General features: G+C 37.7%; 5 protein-coding genes across 9 annotated transcripts in view; 3 read left to right on the top strand and 2 right to left on the bottom strand.

Moving 5' to 3' along the window:
• The first annotated feature begins 344 nt into the window (after nt 1–344).
• On the top strand, nt 345–8,079 carry Pds5 (cohesin associated factor B pds5). 3 transcript variants are annotated; one of them, XM_071789137.1, is made up of 17 exons: nt 345–538; nt 1,619–1,774; nt 1,862–2,056; nt 2,182–2,372; nt 2,456–2,663; nt 2,755–3,261; nt 3,343–3,641; nt 3,723–4,065; nt 4,152–4,256; nt 4,379–4,798; nt 4,891–5,253; nt 5,345–5,576; nt 5,685–5,932; nt 6,016–6,312; nt 6,745–6,780; nt 6,909–6,959; nt 7,038–8,079. In XM_071789137.1, exons 2-17 carry the CDS (start codon nt 1,694–1,696, stop codon nt 7,092–7,094), a joined length of 3,633 nt encoding a protein of 1,210 aa, XP_071645238.1. In that variant the 5' UTR covers nt 345–538; nt 1,619–1,693; the 3' UTR covers nt 7,095–8,079. The 3 variants fall into 3 exon arrangements, with proteins under 3 accessions (XP_071645238.1, XP_071645237.1, XP_071645239.1); XM_071789136.1 differs by having other exon boundaries at nt 345–736; XM_071789138.1 differs by lacking the exon at nt 6,745–6,780 and having other exon boundaries at nt 345–736.
• A 717-nt stretch (nt 8,080–8,796) lies between these two features.
• Rs1 (Dead-box helicase Rs1) lies at nt 8,797–12,670 on the bottom strand. Of its 2 annotated transcripts, XM_071789150.1 has the most exons (14): nt 12,538–12,670; nt 12,297–12,393; nt 11,968–12,141; nt 11,754–11,844; nt 11,423–11,568; nt 10,950–11,255; nt 10,723–10,850; nt 10,425–10,622; nt 10,210–10,354; nt 9,926–10,107; nt 9,535–9,863; nt 9,180–9,425; nt 9,026–9,107; nt 8,797–8,956 (listed from the first exon to the last, which is right to left on the bottom strand). In XM_071789150.1, the coding sequence occupies exons 2-14, from the start codon at nt 12,381–12,383 to the stop codon at nt 8,857–8,859; spliced, it is 2,214 nt and encodes a 737-aa protein (XP_071645251.1). In that variant the 5' UTR covers nt 12,384–12,393; nt 12,538–12,670; the 3' UTR covers nt 8,797–8,856. The 2 variants fall into 2 exon arrangements, with proteins under 2 accessions (XP_071645251.1, XP_071645250.1); XM_071789149.1 differs by lacking the exon at nt 12,538–12,670 and having other exon boundaries at nt 12,297–12,475.
• Nucleotides 12,671–12,819: 149 nt separating this feature from the next.
• On the top strand, nt 12,820–15,738 carry Fen1 (flap endonuclease 1). The gene is made up of 8 exons (XM_071789166.1): nt 12,820–13,063; nt 13,242–13,344; nt 13,458–13,624; nt 13,732–13,841; nt 13,903–14,106; nt 14,191–14,409; nt 14,482–14,667; nt 14,749–15,738. Exons 1-8 carry the CDS (start codon nt 12,982–12,984, stop codon nt 14,818–14,820), a joined length of 1,143 nt encoding a protein of 380 aa, XP_071645267.1. The 5' UTR covers nt 12,820–12,981; the 3' UTR covers nt 14,821–15,738.
• On the bottom strand, nt 14,981–18,202 carry LOC139819647 (reticulon-4-interacting protein 1, mitochondrial). Of its 2 annotated transcripts, none has more exons than XM_071789162.1 (8): nt 17,764–18,202; nt 17,178–17,418; nt 16,928–17,073; nt 16,650–16,799; nt 16,279–16,568; nt 16,023–16,208; nt 15,727–15,904; nt 14,981–15,649 (listed from the first exon to the last, which is right to left on the bottom strand). In XM_071789162.1, exons 1-8 carry the CDS (start codon nt 17,809–17,811, stop codon nt 15,446–15,448), a joined length of 1,443 nt encoding a protein of 480 aa, XP_071645263.1. In that variant the 5' UTR covers nt 17,812–18,202; the 3' UTR covers nt 14,981–15,445. The 2 variants fall into 2 exon arrangements, with proteins under 2 accessions (XP_071645263.1, XP_071645264.1); XM_071789163.1 differs by having other exon boundaries at nt 17,178–17,455; nt 17,764–18,200.
• Nucleotides 18,203–18,381: 179 nt separating this feature from the next.
• Nucleotides 18,382–19,274, top strand: part of LOC139819638 (uncharacterized) — a 98,759-nt gene continuing 97,866 nt past the window's right edge. Inside the window, exon 1 of the mRNA XM_071789148.1 lies at nt 18,382–18,562. The gene's annotated coding sequence lies outside the window, so the exon portion shown is untranslated. The remainder of the gene's footprint in view (nt 18,563–19,274) is intronic.

Below are 19,274 nucleotides of genomic sequence, written 5' to 3'. Positions count from 1 at the left end.
GCGTGAACGGCGTCGCGGTTCGGTGAAAACGCGGCGACGTCGGGCCGGGCGGCCGGGCCTCTCGGGACCTTGCGAGCTTCGAGATAAATCGCGCGCCGTGCGGCGGCAACTTCGCGCCGCGCGGCTCGGCGCGTCCGCAGTCCGCCGCGCCGTCCACCAATGGGCGCGTTCAGCAGACACAACTGTTGAGTCTCGTCTTATCAACAATCTGCGTTGATTGGTCGGTTCTAGAAGTAAGAGCCAATCACGTTCGATTGCTACTGAGCGGTTTGTTCTGCTGAACGCACCCAATGGGAACGCGGGGCGAGGCGGGCCGGTGATGTAGCGAGTAGAGCGACGCATCGCTGATCGCATCGCGCCGTCGTGGTCGCGGCGAACTTCAGGCGATCGAATTGCGCTGTCGCGTCCCTCGGCACGCTTCCGCGTACACTGGAACGAGAAGAGAGTCCTCGCCACCGTTTTTCCTCTCCACCGACGCCGCGGTCCTGCCGACCATGCCAAGTGTCTACGGAAAGTCGCGCGGATCACGTCGCGGGCGGTACGCACGCACTTAGTTAAGAACCAGGGCGGTTCGGAAAAAGCCGCGGCTTGTGTGCGTAAAGACCGTGGCGAGTGCTGCGGCCCCGTGAAAGAGGCGATTCCACCGCGCGGCGCGGGCGGCCCGTCGTCGGGATATAATTTGCTTTATCGATAGTTTCAGTGTCACAGGCCCTGCGGCGCCTATGCATATCTCCAGGTAACGCACGACCACGCGTCGCCGTCGCTCATTCCCCTTTTCCCGCCACGGCGTTCCCCGGCCTCGGCCAGCACACCTCGCGCGGGTCCCCGTTACGCGAGAATCTTGTTTACGTCGTGGCTTGTATACGTGCACGGCGAGCGCACATAACCTCGAAACCGACGGCCTCCGACGGTTGTCCGTTGCTCCGATAATCAGTACGCCCGTCAGCTTACCGATACGACGTCGAGTAACACGGTATTTTGTCCCGCTCACGTTCCACCCGACTGTTTCGTGAACCGAGGTGAATCTCCGTCCTGGCGTCTCTCGTGAAATATGTTGCCAAACCATCCGTGTAAAGAGGGTTCCCCAGTTTTCATTGATCGTCACCTAATCTAGTGTTCAGATCGTTATCGCATTGACACTTTTGTCTTGAAATATATTAGAATGTGATTTACATCGACAATCTTCTTTTTAAAATATGATATTGCCAGCGTTGTACCTTAACATTAACATTAACATTGAGCTTTATATTACGTGAGATTTTTAGAGTATACTTATTATAAATATGTTGTGTAAATTCTTCTAAACCGACCTATAGAAAGCACAATTTTAAGTATCCTATAAGAATCTCATAGTTTCATATAAATCTATATAGATTAAAGGCTTATTTCTCTTTTGAAAGTTACCCGTTTGTTGTATTTTCTGAAAAACGAGATTGTACTGTTAAACATAGCGTATATGTGAGATAAGATATCAGTGACATATTACTTAACATAGACCTTGTGAACAAATCAAACAAATCGTTGAAGATATCAAAATCGTGTTCCCTGTATTGTAAATCCCTTTCAACTCAAACCATGTCTTATAGATCTTTATACATAGATAAATATCGCATTACAGAATTTGGACCGTGTTCTAGAATACATTAAAGATAAAGTGCTTGGTTACATTTGGTTGGTTTACTAAGTAGCCACCATGTCTGAAATAATATACCCGCAAGGGTGCAGATCAGTCACCGAAGATTTAGGTCCGGATGAGCTGATCAGAAGACTCAAGGTATACTTAGGAAGGCATATCTTACCGCTGTGACAAACAATACATTTATTATGTAAGACACGATACTAAGATGTAACAATTATGTAGACACTAGCGCACACGTTGCAAGCTATGGGACAAGATGAGGGAATGTATCAGCAATACATACCACTGGCATTACATTTGGCGGAAGAGCACTTTTTAATGCATCAGAGCAAAGATGTACAATTACTGATTGCTTGCTGCATCGCGGATGTTTTAAGAGTTTACGCACCAGAGGCTCCTTATAAAGATGCCGATCAGGTAAATATTCCAGTTATAATTGTAATAATTTATTGAAGGATCCATTAATCATTCACATGAATTAATCATGGATTATTGATTGAACTAAGCAGTTTATCATTGCTGTTTCTAATATGACTTTTTAGGTCAAAACGATATTCCTGTTCCTTATTAAACAACTGGCAGGTTTAAAAGATCCTAAAGATCCTGCTTTTAAGAGGTACTTTTATCTACTTGAGAATTTAGCTTATGTCAAATCTTTCAACATGTGCTTTGAGCTAGAGGATTGCCAAGAGATTTTCTGCGCATTATTTTCCCTCATGTTCAGAATTGTGAAGTGAGTATACCCGAAGATGAAGATGAAAAAACAGATTGTTAAGATTTCTGCAATGTGATGCGATTAATACAACGTATTTTTAGTGACGAGCATTCTGGTAAAGTTAAAAGCTTCATGCTGGATGTTTTATGCCCACTTATTACCGAATCTGACATTGTCAGTAACGAACTTCTGGATATCATACTTATGAATATTGTAGAACCAAACAAGACGCAAAAGAAGAATGCATATTTGCTGGCTAAAGAGTTGGTAATCAAATGTAGCGATACATTAGAACCATACATTCAAGCGGTAAGTAATGAGAGTGTTTCTGCCAAGAAACAAATGTGCTGATTTTCTTAGAGACATTTATACAATACTAAAACTTTGTAATGTTTTACAGTTTTTCAATCATGTCTTAATACTGGGTAAGGAGGAGAAGAGTTTACAAATTTGCAAGAAGGTATACGATCTGATCTATGAGTTGAATCACATATGTCCGAGTGTCTTGCTGTCCGTCCTTCCGCAACTAGAATGTAAATTAAAATCCTCATCTGAGAATGAGAGATTGGGCGCTGTAGCATTGCTTGCTAGAATGTTCTCTGAAAAGGGCTCACAATTAGCCGTACAGCATACACAATTATGGCGGGCGTTTTTGGGACGATTCAACGATATCAGCGTGTCGATTCGTAATAAGTGTGTGCAGTATTCAATGCACTTCTTACTAAATCATCCTGAATTGAGGAAGGATATCACGGATACCTTGAAACTGAGGCAACACGATGCCGATGAAAGTGTCCGTTACGAAGTCGTTATGGCTATAGTGACAACTGCCAGACGGGACTTCGAAGTTGTGTCAGATAGTGAGGACTTGCTCGAATTTGTCAAAGAAAGGACTTTGGACAAAAAGGTAGAATATTAAATTTAACAAAGCTACTTAAATTTAATACTTACGTTTATGGCTTGAGTTTATTAATAATTATCTTTTCAGTTTAAAATACGGAAAGAGGCGATGTCCGGCTTGGCTATGATATATAAGAAACATTTGAACGATGCCGACGTGCCGCAGGCAACAAAGAAAGCGGTTATTTGGATAAAAGATAAAATATTACATGGTTATTATATGGCAGGCATGGAAGACAGATTGCTGGTGGAGAGATTGCTAAATACGTGCCTAGTACCTTATCAGTTGCAAGCTGAAGAGAGGATGAAAAAATTGTACCATCTTTTAGGTACAATTGATGATCATGCTTCTAAAGCATTTGTGGAACTTCAGAAGCACCAACTTGCGTATGTTATGCATTAATTGTTTTAATTTACAAGTTACCACAAAGATGTCTTTTAATATAAATTAGTTTATTACATGTTTAGTGTGCGAAGGGCAGTAGTTGAATGGATAGACATTGTGAAGAAACCAGACGCTAAAAATGAGCTAATGACGAAGATTCATCAGATATCGCGCTTCCTGCCAGATCCCATGAAAGTACAGGAGTTTCTTCAAAAATTTAGCTCTCATATGAAGAAAGACGCCAGATTATTACAGGAAATGGAAACAATTGTGCAACCGAATGTCTCTTGCAAGGAATGCGCTGAAACGATCACTAAGGTTCTCAAAAAATTAGGACAGCCCGTTATGACTAATTTATATTATAATACAATTAAGATGCTGCTCGAAAGAGTAAGCTCTGTCATGATTGACGAAGAGGCAATTCGAGTAAGTATCTTATCTTTCGGAGTGTATTTTATTTTATTTTTTATTTATGAAGAAACGTTTAATATGTATGTATATGTATAAATCAGGTTTTGATCGGATACGTCTTAGACTGTTTAAAGGGAGGTAACGTGATAGACGAAATCGGTCTTAATCCGAATAATGCTGGGGAGAAAGGATTAAGACTATTAGTGGTAAGTCGACAATTCGGTATTCTAAAAATAAATGTTTGAATGTAATATAATATAAATTTTTTTATACATTAAGAGATAATTTTGTAACTAAGAGCACAAGTACATTATCCGAAATATTTCAGATGCTTTCATTTGTATTCGGTCCGCATTTCCTGCATAACGATATATTGATGCAATTGGTCAATTTGCTTGAATTGGAGGACGAGATGGTAGCACCGTTAGTTCTCTCTATCTTCACGTTCTTGGGAAAATATAAACCTCTATGCGACGTGGCGCCGGACATTATGAATCTTATGGTACCGATATGCAAGAACTTCGCTGAGACGGGAACACCGAAACAGGCAAAACAAGCTGTGAGATGTTTGTTCGTCAACATGACCAATATTCATGATACCATCTTCCCCGAGATCATCGAGAGAATTAAAAACACGCTGACGCCGACGTCGGAATATTATCGGACGTCTATAGTCACGTTAGGTCACATAGCGTATAATTTGCCAGAAAAATATCAAGTACAAATAAAAAATATGGTGTCCAGGAAAGTAAGTGCAATAAAGTTAACAGTTATAACGTTAACACTTGTAATAAGCATTTTAGTACTTTATTGTACACGGTATGATCTTTGCTTCTGCAGATAGTTAAAGAATTACTAGTGAAGGAAAGCAGCGAGCAAACCTCCGAAGCTATCGAGGGAGATTGGTGCAAAGAGGATGAATTACCCGAAGAGACGCGATGCAGATTGGAAGGCTTGAAGTGCATGGCTCGTTGGTTATTAGGATTAAAGTCCGACGTATTGTCAGCGCAAAAGACGTTCAGAATGCTGAATGCTTTCATGGTGAACAAAGGTGACTTGCTGTCACAGGGACGTTTGAGCAAAGCTGAAATGAGTTGGTTGCGATTGCAAGCGGGTTGTTCAATGTTGAAGATATGCGAACAGAAGGGCGTCGGCGATCAATTCACTGCAGAACAATTTTATAATCTTTCGCAACTCATGGTGGTACGTTCAGCGTGAATCTGTTCTTACGTTTAATATAATAAAAAATAAATTTCAGTCATAATTTATCTCAATATATCAACTTGGTACTTAGGACGAGGTCCCTCAAGTCAGAGAAGCTTTTGGTGGTAAACTGCACAAAGGTTTAGGAAGAGGAATTCCAAACAAATGTCTACCACTGGATTTCATGGGATATTACGCTCTTGCTGGCAAGGAACAAGATAAGAGATTAAAATGTGTATTGAAGACATATATGCAGACAGACATAAATAAAAGGAGGGATTATGTGAAAACTCTTTCATTGGGTACTGTTGAGCGAGCTATGGGTAAGAGATTAAATAAGACACAGTCGTTAAGGCAAATTTTGTTAAGTGTCGTATTTATACCATTTCGTCAAATTAATCCACAAATTTCGTTACTTTGTAATTTCTCAGATCAATTGCCCCATATTTTGCCGGATTACATGCTAGTTTTCGCGGTACCTGTTCTCGCGCATGACCCCGAATTCACGAGTCATATGATGGTGAGCCAATTGAAAGTTATTCAACAATGTCTTTGGTTCATCTTGGAGCCTCTCATCACAAAGAACGAATATTATTGCTACGGATTTTACAAAAATCTCGTGGAACGTATGAAGACTCACAAAGATGCATTGAAACCTGAGGACAACGAAATGAATTATGTAATTATTATAAATAAGATTTGTCTAGCTCATTCCAAATAATCATTCGCGATTGAACTAATTTTAATTTTTGTTACGTACAGAAATTGTGGGCTGTTTGTGACTTGGCAATGAATGTAATATACACCAAGACTACCAATTTCGACATGAAGGAGTTTCCGAGTGAGACGCGAATTCCTACGATGTATTTTAAACGGTCAGACGAAACAATGCACAATCAGAAGAATTACTTACCTGTGGAATTACAAGTGAACATGACGAATCCAAAAGGAAAGGGATCATTCCACAATACACATACGGTTAATGAGAGACCACAGCGCAAGGCTAAATCCAAACAACAGAAGGAAGTAGGCATTGGGCCTAATGAAACAGATGCAAGGGTAAGATGATTTTTTAAAATAATTTTGCGATTGTTTTCGGATATTTTTAGTTTGTTTAAATTGAACTGAATGTACAGGGTATTTCTTAAAGAACGTCCACTAATTACTTAGCACTATTCTTTATAAAAAAAAATAAATCGCGAAGTCCTAAACCATTTTTCTTATAATGCTTGATAAAACAGTGATTGTTGAGTAAAGTTAATCCAATCAGCGCCGTCTTTTAACCCGAGCCGGGCATCTAGTAGTGTGCTTGAGCGCGCCGCTGCTATATTATAGCACTTTGTAATTAGTTCTTTTAAAAACACCCTGTATATGCAAATAATAATAGATATTCCTGTTAATTATATTAAGGTAATAATTAAAGTAACAAAATAATTGTGATAGAACATCACACAAATTTAATACTCGAGTACGTATAATTGTTATTTCAAGCTGCAAGTTGGAGAAGTGGAATGTATCGATGCCCAGGTAACTTGAACGTAATATTAGAATAACGTTGTGTGCTCTTGCTAAAAATTTCCCTTTCCTATAAATATCATAGTGTTTAAGTGTGAAAAATGTGTATGTAACATGTATTTAGATAAATTTATTTTCAGCCTGCGGAAGCATCAGAGACCAGGATTCAACTGCCTGGTTTAGAAGAAGAGGTAAGTTCTCTTCTCGATTGCGAAAAATCCTTTAATACAAAGCGTTTAATGTAATATTTTATATTTTTCGTGTTTTAGATCGAGGAACCACCAGCGAAGAGGGCATTAAGGGAATCGGATAAAGTAAATAAATAATTCAGTGATCGGACTATACCCGGGGAACACTGGGACGGGGAAAGACTTAAAGAACATGATGATAAGAAAATTAAAGAATCTAAAAAATACTTTACACAAATTAGAAAACAGAATATTTTGGTTATATATAACAATTAACTAAGTCGTTCGTGTATTTCTAGAGTGTAAGATTTTAAGATTATGACACAGTAACGTCAGGCTTATAATGCAAAGAGTTCTCTGGATTTGCAACTTGTGAGCAAGAAAAAAAAAAGAAATAGAACGAAAAGTTTATTAATTCTTCGCAAATATATGGACTCGTGAATATAATTTGATTCGTTGACGACAAATTTATGAAATATTACATATTCGTATTTCTCTCTTGTTATTTTTATGACTGATAGAATTGCGTTAAAGTAATTTACGATATAGCAAAAAAATTTCTTCAAATGGTCCGTGTCAGAATGAAAATTTTTTATAAATTTTATAACAGATTTTTCCTGGATCAAAACTCTTATTCGGTACACGATCATTATTCACTTTCACACTATGATACATGAACGTTTCTTTTTTAATCTATTTCGCAACTGTAATGAACGCTATCACAATATTATTTTACTAAAAATAGTATCAGTTAATAAGCAAGTATATATAAATATTGTCAACATACTTTATTAATAAATGACTGAAGTGAAAACTTTCTTTTTAAAGAGAAATATACCCAGATATATCAATTAAATCGTCACTTTATAAACAGTCAAGGAGAATACTACAGTTTTGTTGCATAAACGATACATATTAGATAAGAAGTTGTGTGTCTATTGGCTTTGCGATCCAAAGTTGTTGGTTTTTAATAATATAATTATCGCCACACTTTCGTCGCGATTATTATGATTGATACACATTAAGTATGATCATGTGTAACAATGGAAAAAAAAAGAATATTGCGAGAACTTGCGAAAACCTTCAACTTTTGTATTTATAAATAAACATAAAATTAAAATTATACCGATTGCGAAAGATTATTGCGTAATACCTTAATTTATGTCAATGTATATGCAATTTTTGCAATTTACAAGTGTGAAGAGATAAACGCGTTTCAATTTTATTTATTAAATATAATGTTCGAAGGATAGAAGATTTTTGAGTATGAATTTTTGAATGGAGTTTTGAGTAAAGTGGGCCTAGATTTTAAAGATTTAAGTTCTCAGCATTATAATTATTAAACTTAAACATTCAACTGTCTTAAATTTAAACATGAATGAAAATGGCGCATGAATTCGTGAATGGTGATGGATGATTGATATCGCATAAATATTATAGAATTAACATATACCTATTACCTTTTCATAGAAATTACAGTACAATGCACTTTCCAACAATTATATAATTTTCCAAATCTATGAAAATATATCATTTTTCTCTTATTATCATTGATATTTCTCTTTTTTTCGTGTAGTTTTCTCATTAGATTCATGCTATATATTATCAATTAGCAAATATCTTTATATATATATTATGCTGATTGAAATTGGAATACGATAAAAACATTTTTGAAATGTACGATCCTTTTCTGCATAGTACTGCAATTTTTTTCAAATAGGTCATAGATTACGAAAAATATACATAATCTGATTAAACAACCAATTAATCAGTGCTATTCATCTGTCGATCTGTGAGACATATGGCGTATTGTAATGGTTCTATAATAAAACAAATTAAGTAAACGCTGTATGTATGTGTTTAATCATAGAATTATGCGTGCCGCGTATATGTTACAAAATTAGCGCTTTTTAAAAGATTTTTTTTGGCCTTTTCCTTTCGTTGCAAATTTACTTTTCTGTTGCGTTTTAAATGTGTTCTGTTTTTTCTTGACGTTTGCTCTGAAAAAAAAAAAGAAATCATTACATTATGTATTATAAATTTTGATAAAGAAAAAATTTAAAACGTACTCGTATCGCATTTTTTTAACACCCTTTTTACTCGTATCCGTTAAATCAGCGGCGAACGATGATCTTGGTCGTTTCAATGATCCTAAAATAACATAATTTATTGAATTAACGACGCCTTTGATATAAATATGAAATTACAGATACGAAATTATACCTTTTTTAGCAGAATCACGATTATTTTCATCCATAACTGTTCTAATTTTCTTCTGCCTGTTACTTTTTTTGGCTAATCGCGCTTGATAGGCGGCTATTTTTTCTAGTTCTTTCTTAGCTCTATCCTCAGCTGTATCCTTTTTAGGGTCATTTTGTGCTTTTTTCTTTTTTTCTTGCACTATATTGGGAGGTTCTTTCTCATGCTTTTTATTTTTGCCAATTTGTTTCTTAGTTAATCGAAAATTATCTGAAAATATATAATTTAAGTAGTTTACAATCCGGAGGGAGCATATTGCTGTTCTTCTCTATCTTTCTTATTGGGATATAAAGTATTATATTATAATATGCTGTATTACCTTTCTCTCTCTTTCTTTCCTTATTGGATTGGAACCAACTTCTCTTATCCTTGCCATCTTCAACTTTAAGTAACTTCTCAACGCGGTTAGCTTCATTCTCTACTTTAGCCAATTCTCTTTCACTCTTTTCCTCTTGCAAAATCCTTTCTACGTCTGGTTCCAAGGATTGTAATTTCTTATTATATTTCTCTATTATGTCAGGCGGTATTATCCTATTCTTGACCGGATTTTTCGCTTGCTTGATAACTTCTTTTACCAAAGAACGTTCCTGTTCTCCAGCTAACGATACAGAAACACCTCCACGTCCTGCTCTTGCAGTTCTCCCTACTCTAATAATTACAAACGTAATTTTTTCATATGTAAACAATGTGTTAGAAGCTTTATTTCATACCTGTGTATATAATGTTGAAGAGTAGCAGGCATCACGAAATTAATCACAGTCTTTACACCGCTTATATCTAAACCTCTTGCAGCAACATCAGTCGCTAATAAAATGTCAATTTCTTCGTCTTTAAATTTCCGAAGATTCTCCAATCGTTGTGGTTGTGTGAGATTACCATGAAGTTCCCCAATCTTGAATACGAAAAAAAGACATTATATAAATTAATATTATACTCAATATTAGATATTATTCTTCTCTACTTTCTATTATATCCTAATTAATGTTTTACTTACTTTCACACCTAATAATCCCAATAAAATATGCAATCTGTGAGCTTGTTTTTTCGTTTGTACAAAAACCATGGCGTGATCGTGGAAAGTTCGGCAAACTAACGCTGCTAAGATTGCTTCACGGTCACCTTCTCTTTCCTTACGTATGCTAAAATCATATTTATATGATAAATAATAATGATGTATTAGAAATAATAACTGCAAGTAGTTTATTTTACCGAATAAATTCTTGACGCAGATTAAAGGCTACATCTTGATTGCTATCCACGAATATTTTAATAGGTTTGTCAAGAGACACTGCAGCTAAATCTTTGACTTCTTCAGTCATGGTAGCAGAGAACAGGATAGTTTGTCTGCTTCTTGAGCATTGCTTCACAATGTATTTCATTTGTTCAGCAAAGTATTCATCTAACATTCTTAAATTAAAAGTTGATTAAATATAGTTATTATCATATATGTAATCAATTAATAACGACACAGTACTAAGGAAACATATTTGTACACTAATTATTTTACCTATCGGCTTCATCCAGAATTAATACTTCAATACTGTCCAAGGAAAAAGTAGGCGCATTTCTTAAATGATCGATTAATCTCCCAGGCGTTGCTATTACAATATCTGGATTTTTTCTCAGTACACCTTCCTATACAATGCATGTAAAAAAAAGTATGAAGAATGAATTATCCAATTTTGGCTTTAATAATTTAAAAGAAGTTATATAACAGAGGATGAAATAATTTACCTGTACTTTCACATCCAATCCACCGACAGACAAACCAACTTCTACTGTTGTAAATTGAGCTAATTGTTTTGTCACTTGATAAACTTGCACTCCCAGCTCTCTGGTAGGCACAAGCACGAGAACACGCGAAATAGCGGGACCGTCCAACGGCCTGTATAATAATCTTTCCAAAGTGGGAAGCATGTAAGCCGCAGTCTTCCCTGTGCCCGTTGCCGCACAACCACAGATGTCACGACCCATTAAAGCTACCGGAATGGTAGCAGATTGTATGGGAGTTGGTTGTACAAAATTCATTGTTGTTATGGCCTAGAAATTTGTAAAGTTTGTAAAGTTTTTGTAAATTAATCATTATATACTACTATATTTTAAATAGATTTTATACTTTTTATTAGATATTGATATTAACACATTTCATATGTGTATATACTATCTTGAATACTATTTTACAAGGTAATTGCAATGATATTACATACCTTCAGCAAAGGCCTAGATAAGTTCATTTGATAAAACGTAGCATGCGTTTGAGAATCTGTATATTCCTCGAAATCGACAGCTTCCTCGTCCTCTTCTTTCACAGACTTTTTCACTTTGCCTTTCTTCTCCTTGGTCTTAAAGGTATCTATAATTGATCAATAAGCGAGATATGTATTTATATATTCCTTATAAAATGTATATGCCATATGAATAATATAATCAATATTTCCTGTTATGTACGAGTATGTGTGTGCAAATATAAATCCATCAAAATCGTAATTTCCATAAATTTGTTTCGGCTCTGTATTATATAAATAAAACTAGTTATACCTTTTTTAAGTTCATCCTCAGATAGAGAAATTGTATCGTCATCCTGGTCTATTTCTGGTTCAATTTTAACAGGATCATCCTCTGTTCCAGCCTAACAATCATAATAGCAAATTCTTGTTTATAATCTCATCAATTTTAACAGTAAATATTTCATAAGAGATTAAGATTTATTGTAACATATCTCATGACCATTGCAGATAATGACGTCACATACCTGCTTATATTCTTTCCTGACTTTCTTTATCTTGTCATCTAATTTTGTGTTCGGTTTGCGTTTAATATACTTGCTCAAGTCATTCCAGGGATCCTGATTGTGTTCAGCAGCAGTGAATTGGAAGCCACTGTCGAAGTCTTTGCTCTCTTTTTTCTTCTGCTTCCGTGGTTGATACTGATTTTGGAAGAAAATTATTAGCTCTCGAGACAAAACAAAGATATGTTTACAAAGAAAAAGAACATTTTACGAAACAAAAGTAAAATAAAGTAAAATGTTTTTAACAGGAATAGCTTGTATCGTTTTGACACAAAGCTTCCGTTTCAGCTTACGTCGTCCTCCTCGTCCGAATTCTCCGAATAATCCGGCACCTCCTGATCATCCTCGATTGTCTTTATCAAATCGCAGTTGCTCGTCATTTCTCATTACCTAAATAAAGCAGTGGCAAGAAAAACATGTGGCACTCGTTTTGGAGTCTTTGGAGGTTAACTCCCAACGACACCAACACGTGGGTGCGCACATAGGCGTCCAGACCAAGCCGCTCAGTAGCGGTCGAACGTGATTGGCTCTTACTTTTAGAACCAACCAATCGACGCAGAGTGTTGATAAGACGAACTCAACAGTTGTGTCTGCTGAACGCGCCCTATTGAGGCTGCGTTCGTCTTGACGCTTTCAAAGCATCGCTCTATCTTTGTTTGATGTTCGATGTGCAACGAAGATAGAATGATGCTTACAGCGCGCTGAAAGCGTCAAGACGAACCCAGCTTGAGTGACATGAGTGTGATGCTTGAGAGGCGCGTGAATAGCTGCTAGCTGCTAAAGGCAGTGTTTTCTCCACGATTGCCAACATATGCTTATTGTTCTGCGACATCGTACGCAACTTACTTCAGACTTTCAACCTTCAGACCTCGTTCGTCTTGTGGAAATTGGCGGGAAGCAGCACATTGCCACATTCGCCTCTCAGAAAATGTCTGTATGACGCAGTTATCGGTTTCACGTGCATGACATTTCGCCGACATGGGTATTTTAGGCTTGTCAAAGTTAATAGCGGACATTGCTCCGGAAGCTATCAAAGAGCGAGAATTGAAGCATTACTTCGGTATGTGGTTATGGTGACTTGTCTGTCTTGCGTTTGATTTTGTGCCTTTGACCGAGAACCACGATCGACACGATCTTCGTATCTTGGCGACAAAATTTTACTATCTGTATTCTGCATCCTCATGTTACAATCAATTATCGAACCTGTTTTTAATGTTATTTCTTCTATTTGGCTTCAGGTCGCAAGATAGCTATCGACGCATCCATGTGTTTGTATCAGTTTCTTATAGCTGTGCGCAGTGAAGGAGCCCAGCTCACTACCGTAGATGGCGAAACAACCAGGTATATTTCTTGATTGCACAACAATCTTTTGTTACAAATTTTATCTGATTTTCATCAAATAATACAGAAAATTAAGATAAAAACTAATTGGCAACGTAAATTTTGTTACTCAGCCATTTAATGGGTACATTTTATCGTACCATACGCTTGGTGGAGCAAGGAGTAAAGCCTGTGTACGTATTTGATGGAAAACCACCAAATCTGAAAAGTGGAGAATTAGCCAAAAGAGCTGAAAGGAGGGATGAAGCACAGAAACTCCTGCAAGCTGCTGAAGAAGATGGTAATGACATATATATCTTTATTGCTGTAATAATACTCTGAAAATAATGCATTATGTTCTATGTAAGAAGATTGCAAAAGATTATTATAGTTATTTTTTTATTAAAGGAAATGTGGAAGCTATAGACAAGTTTAATAGGAGATTGGTCAAAGTTACGAAAACTCACGCTGAGGAAGCTAAAGAATTACTTCGGTTAATGGGCATACCTTATATTGATGTAAGCATTTATGTGAAATCGCAGTTTCTTTATTTATTCCTAATGGATATTTCCTGCGCAGGCTCCTTGCGAGGCCGAAGCACAGTGTGCCGCTTTAGTGAAAGCTGGTAAAGTTTTTGCTACTGCTACGGAAGATATGGACGCACTCACTTTTGGCTGCAATGTGCTACTACGACGCTTAACCTTCAGCGAAGCCAGGAAGTTACCCGTACAGGAGATTCATTTCGATAAAGTTCTAGCGGGTTTGGAGCTGAATCATGATGAGGTGTGCATTCAGATTGTGTTTACTCAACAATGATTTTTTTATTACAAGTTTATTCATTATTCTGAAATAATACATAATTTACAGTTTATTGACCTCTGTATTATGTTGGGATGTGATTATACAAATAGTATCAGAGGCGTTGGCCCAAAAAGGGCAATAGAGTTGATAAAAAATCATAGAAACCTTGAAAAGATTATTGACAATATAGATACCAAGAAATATCCCATACCGGAAGATTGGAATTACAAAGAGGCAAGATTATTGTTTCAAGAACCAGAAGTATCGAATCCAGATGACATCCAGGTATTGTTTTTTATACCGAATAATTTTTCCTTACGTAAATCAAATATACTGAATATTCTTTTATCTTGCAAGCTAAAATGGTCCGAACCAGATGAAGAAGGTCTGGTGAAGTATTTATGTGGTGACAAGCAGTTTAACGAAGAACGGGTTAGAAATGGAGCAAAGAAACTTCACAAGGCCCGAAATACGTCCACGCAGGGCCGATTGGACTCGTTCTTCAAAGTTTTGCCAAACTCGACTCCGACTCCAAAAAGGAAGGTGAGATATTTATCGAACTATTATTATTTTATACCTCTGAATTTTAATTAAATAAGATATTTTCTTTACACATTATTATAGGCGGAAGAAAAAAAGACACCGGCTAAAAAGACGAAGGCAGGTAACAGCAAATTTCGCGGTAAAGCAAAGTGAGAGTAATTTTACAAATTTGACAAAAAATATACAACAATGATAGCGTACTCGTGTCTTGTATAAAATGCTATTTCGGCACAGTGTCTTATACACATGTCGCGCGTTAATTTTTTTTATAAATTTCTATGCAAATTGCAGTCTCGAACTAGTATAACCATAGTATAATTTTTTCTATTTATTTCGCAAAATATATACAATATTCGTGTACAATATATATTATGAATGTATCATAGCGAGCGTTCAACAATAATCTGTCGCAGCATGTTTTTATAAAAATCTTAACAAACAACATTGTTACATCATTTAAATTCAAGCGGATAATCAGTATCATCATATATATTGTCATTATCATATATCTTCATCATATATTATATATTTCATTTCTTATTAATATAACTTGGCAAGGAATTTAGAAAAGGATAAAGTATTCTATGTCTATTCATTATATCACATCAGTCTTTATTGTAGCACCAAGCATGTTTGAACTACCATTTCTTGGTTTGCAATGATGTAAATATTTATTAACAGTATACGGCAATGATTGGCGGCAGTAGCCGCCAAAAATTATACACTGTTATGTACAAAAGATATATAGTCGCGATATAAATTTCTTCCAATGATACTGTCACTGAAACGTTATAATCGTACTACCAATAGAGTTTGGATCTAGGACATGGAGCAACGCTCGCTCGATATTATATGGCGCGTACACCCTGTCCACAACCGTTTGCAATTGATTCGCATCGGTCAGCTCGCACAATGTTCGCAAATATGCGACATTCAACTTTGCTCCTTCTTTCCATTGATGCATGTTAAATCCGAACATGTACTATAATTTAAAGTATCAGTCAGTAATACAGTTGATGATTATTAATTGGAATGGAATTAACTGGAATAAACCGATACCTGAACCAATAATTTTATTCTAACACATCCAGCAAATATGCTTCCACAAATAAATCCCAGCGAGTCCGACGTCAATTGTTCAGGAACAGTTGATACATAGGAGCCATGAGGCAACAAGTGTTTCTTTAAAATATGTTCTTGAAAGGGTTGATTATCAGTATAAAAAATCGCATCGTACCTGTAATAAGATGGGCTCGATATAATTAAAAAAAACACTACTACATTTTCTATTCTTTCATTTAAATAAGATAATTTGAAATATAATTATAAGTCTTGTGCAGAGAACTTTTTCGTACTTATCGTGTAATTGTAGTTCCTTTTCGATGTCAGTTTCGTTTATTATCATAACTTCGTCGGCACCCAATGCCCTCATTATGGGCACGGCGTCTGTTCGGCAAGCGGTTACTACATATCCACCCCATAACTTAATTAATTGCATCAAGATACAACCGATCGGAGTACTTCCGCCGAAAACGAGAACTCTATAACGATAATATTATATCAATTGATATTTCAGATACAAGAGCTAAGAGTGAGCATCAAGAGCATTACCGTTTTCCTTTGGCATTGCCTTCCTTGATGACAGATCTATTAACTAAAGCGTCCCACGCCAAGCAACCATTGTAAGGCAGGCTGGCGGAGGCTTCGAAGTTACATGATTTAGGCCGTCTTGCTACTTGCGTTTCTGGAACAATTATATATTCCGCCATCGTGCCAGAAGCCCACGATGGCACGGCTAAAAATACCTCATCTCCGATGTCGAAGTTGATAACGCCTTGTCCAACGTCGACTATCACTCCGGCGCAATCCCTCCCTAAAGTTACAGGTAGTTCTTTCTGTTTCTAAATACATACGTTCGTGCATTACAACGATATTGCGTTGTATTCGGATATCGGTGGGCGTTCGGGAAAGTTTTTACTTACTCCTGAGTTAAGTAATCTTCTATAAATCCTAGAGTAACCAGAGCATATCTTTGTATCGATAACATTAAGTGAAGCGGCCTTAACTTGTATGAGTAATTCGTTCGATTTCTTAATCGTTGGCATTTCAGAGTCGTCTATCATCAGCACACCCTGTAGCAATAACGAGACACGATATCTATTATCTACACTCAAAACTGTAATAGGATGTCATGCCTGCGTTTGTTTATTCCCATTGGCAATGTGAATAAACGAACGCAGGCATTATACACGATATATACCTCGATACCGTAATAATGGTGGCAGGCAATAGCTTTTATATGATGTACATGTCGAGAGGCAGGTTTCCAAGTTACGCCGATATAGTAGCCGGTTACAGTTCCAATCATCAGACCTGTCAAGCAAAACATCGCTTCTCTCCTCGACACTGGACAGAATATAAACAAACATACGTGCGATAAAAATCCACTTTGGCGCTACATACAGAAACGCGTGACATTGTTGGAAACATTTTTGAAATATTCAACGTACCTTTACCAGCACACAAGGTTCCCATTTGGCGATAAAAATCTATTGTGTTCCATTGACTATTGTAATACTGAAACTGAATTTCTTGCCACCCTCTCTGTACAGAGGCAGCCATGCCCAGCGCGATGTCTTTGGCGTACTGAGCGTGTTGCTCGTCGCAAAGCTGCTGGATAAATTCTTGCAACTGCGCCAGCCAAGCCGCACACCATTGCTGTCCCTGTTGCGCCGCTAGCGATGCTTGAACCTTCCCCCAAATTTTTTTGTGTAGTATACTGAGATTTCTATGAATAATTTATATTTTATGCCAAGCGATTCGCACATTAAGTCTGAGACACCAAAATATTACATAATATTGAAATATTTTTATAATACTGACACACAATATACTAAAACGTTTATCTTTCAGTTCAAAAGGAAACGTGAAACTTATGTAATTTTATATATTGCACAAATATAGGTCGTTTCTAAGTATACACTGCGAAGTCACGCGAGTTCCATGAAATTGAAAACAAAGGGCAATAGGAGTCAGTTATAATTGAAAATGTATAAAGCAAGATTATATAAAGAGATCTGAGGGAAATCCGATTACCTGCAACGTTTCGAGCTGATTCGAGAGGTGAAACCAAACTTCGTCCATAACTTGTACACGAAAATGGGGGGAAAAAAAACAGTGCGACGGAGAGAGAGAGAGGGACGTTGAAGCTTTAACGCATTTTACGATAACGCGAGAGCGCGCGTGGGACCTCGGTAAACGTCAGTTGCAGAAGCGGCACGTTTATAAATAAACGATTAACGCATTGCGTACGACTCGAAATAGAATATCAAGTTCGTGGTGCGAAGCGCGATGACGGGTCGACGAACATCCTGGCGACTCTCGACGCGGGTCAACGTCTCTCAATCGGACAGCTAAGCTCGCCTGCCGACATGTCGCGTTCGCGGCGGGGACTGTAATCCCTGTCCCTCCTTTAAATCGACATCGGCACGTCGCGGATACGTGGGATAGGTTAGCTCGCGCCGTGCGTGCGGTTACGGTACGGCGTGAACTTGTTTGCTTTCGGAGCGTGACGTAACGCGCCGGAGCGACGCGCGCGCAACGCGCAACTTCAGTCCGGCGACTCCGGCGCGGCGGTCACGTGACGCCGTGAATATCGCGCTGTTTGAATCGGAGCTTCTTCTCGGTCGGAGTGACGGAGTTCACGGAGTTCGGTTCGGAGTCCTCGGGTGCGGGGAGACGGTCGCGGCCCGCGGCTCGCGGCGGCTCGCCGGCTTTGCGAGCGCGAATTAAGTAACGTCCGGAGGATGAGCGCGGTGGTTTCGTCATCGCGAAAAGACACGCGATTTTGGAAGACACGGACTTGTAATGTGACGGCCGGCTACGCGCGACGACGGTGAGTCATCCATGCAGTCGCGTTCAAGTCGCGTTTATTCATCCGCACGACTTGTCGACTTGTCGCGTTAATGGCGACCCTTCTCAAGATTCGAGAAAAGAATGATAGAGAGGAGGAAGAAAGAGAAGAGATGAATTGATAGGACGATCGAGATATTTATGTTTTATGTTATATATGAGGGCGCGCGTATATTATTACAATTATACGTGGTAATATTTTGTACCTACGTGATTTTTGCGAGATTGGCACTTGACAATTTCGTGCCGTTACCGGACGGTAATTCAACTTTGTCAATTAATATATGTGATAAATTTCTCAGTAGGTTACTCGCGCATAAGCGCAATATTTAGAAAAAAACGAGAGGATATTCGTATCTGAGGATTCGCGCGAAGAGATGTCGTATTTTCCAGATTAATTTCAGTACGAATTCTTGCTTGATAATGTATGCCATATATAAGTACGTCATTTTCTCAAACGCGATAATTTCAAATGGTCGCGTTCGCGGTCTTCGTCGATAAGTACGATGAAGTACCGTCGATAACGTAACGATGTATGTAGTGGTATTACTATATATCGGTAAAAAGATTTATGCAAAAGATAAAGATACATGTCAAGTTCGTTGGATAAACATGTAACACTAATAGGTATGCTAAAATTATCGAGTACACGCAAGCGAAATTCGAGTAATGCATCGTTAGATGACAGCACACAA

The sequence above is a fragment of the Temnothorax longispinosus genome, chromosome 9 (assembly GCF_030848805.1).
Source record: "Temnothorax longispinosus isolate EJ_2023e chromosome 9, Tlon_JGU_v1, whole genome shotgun sequence".
In the NCBI taxonomy this organism is placed as follows: domain Eukaryota; kingdom Metazoa; phylum Arthropoda; class Insecta; order Hymenoptera; family Formicidae; genus Temnothorax; species Temnothorax longispinosus.
The sequence above is the reverse complement of the archived record's forward strand: the minus strand, read 5'-3'. Positions and strand labels throughout refer to the sequence as shown.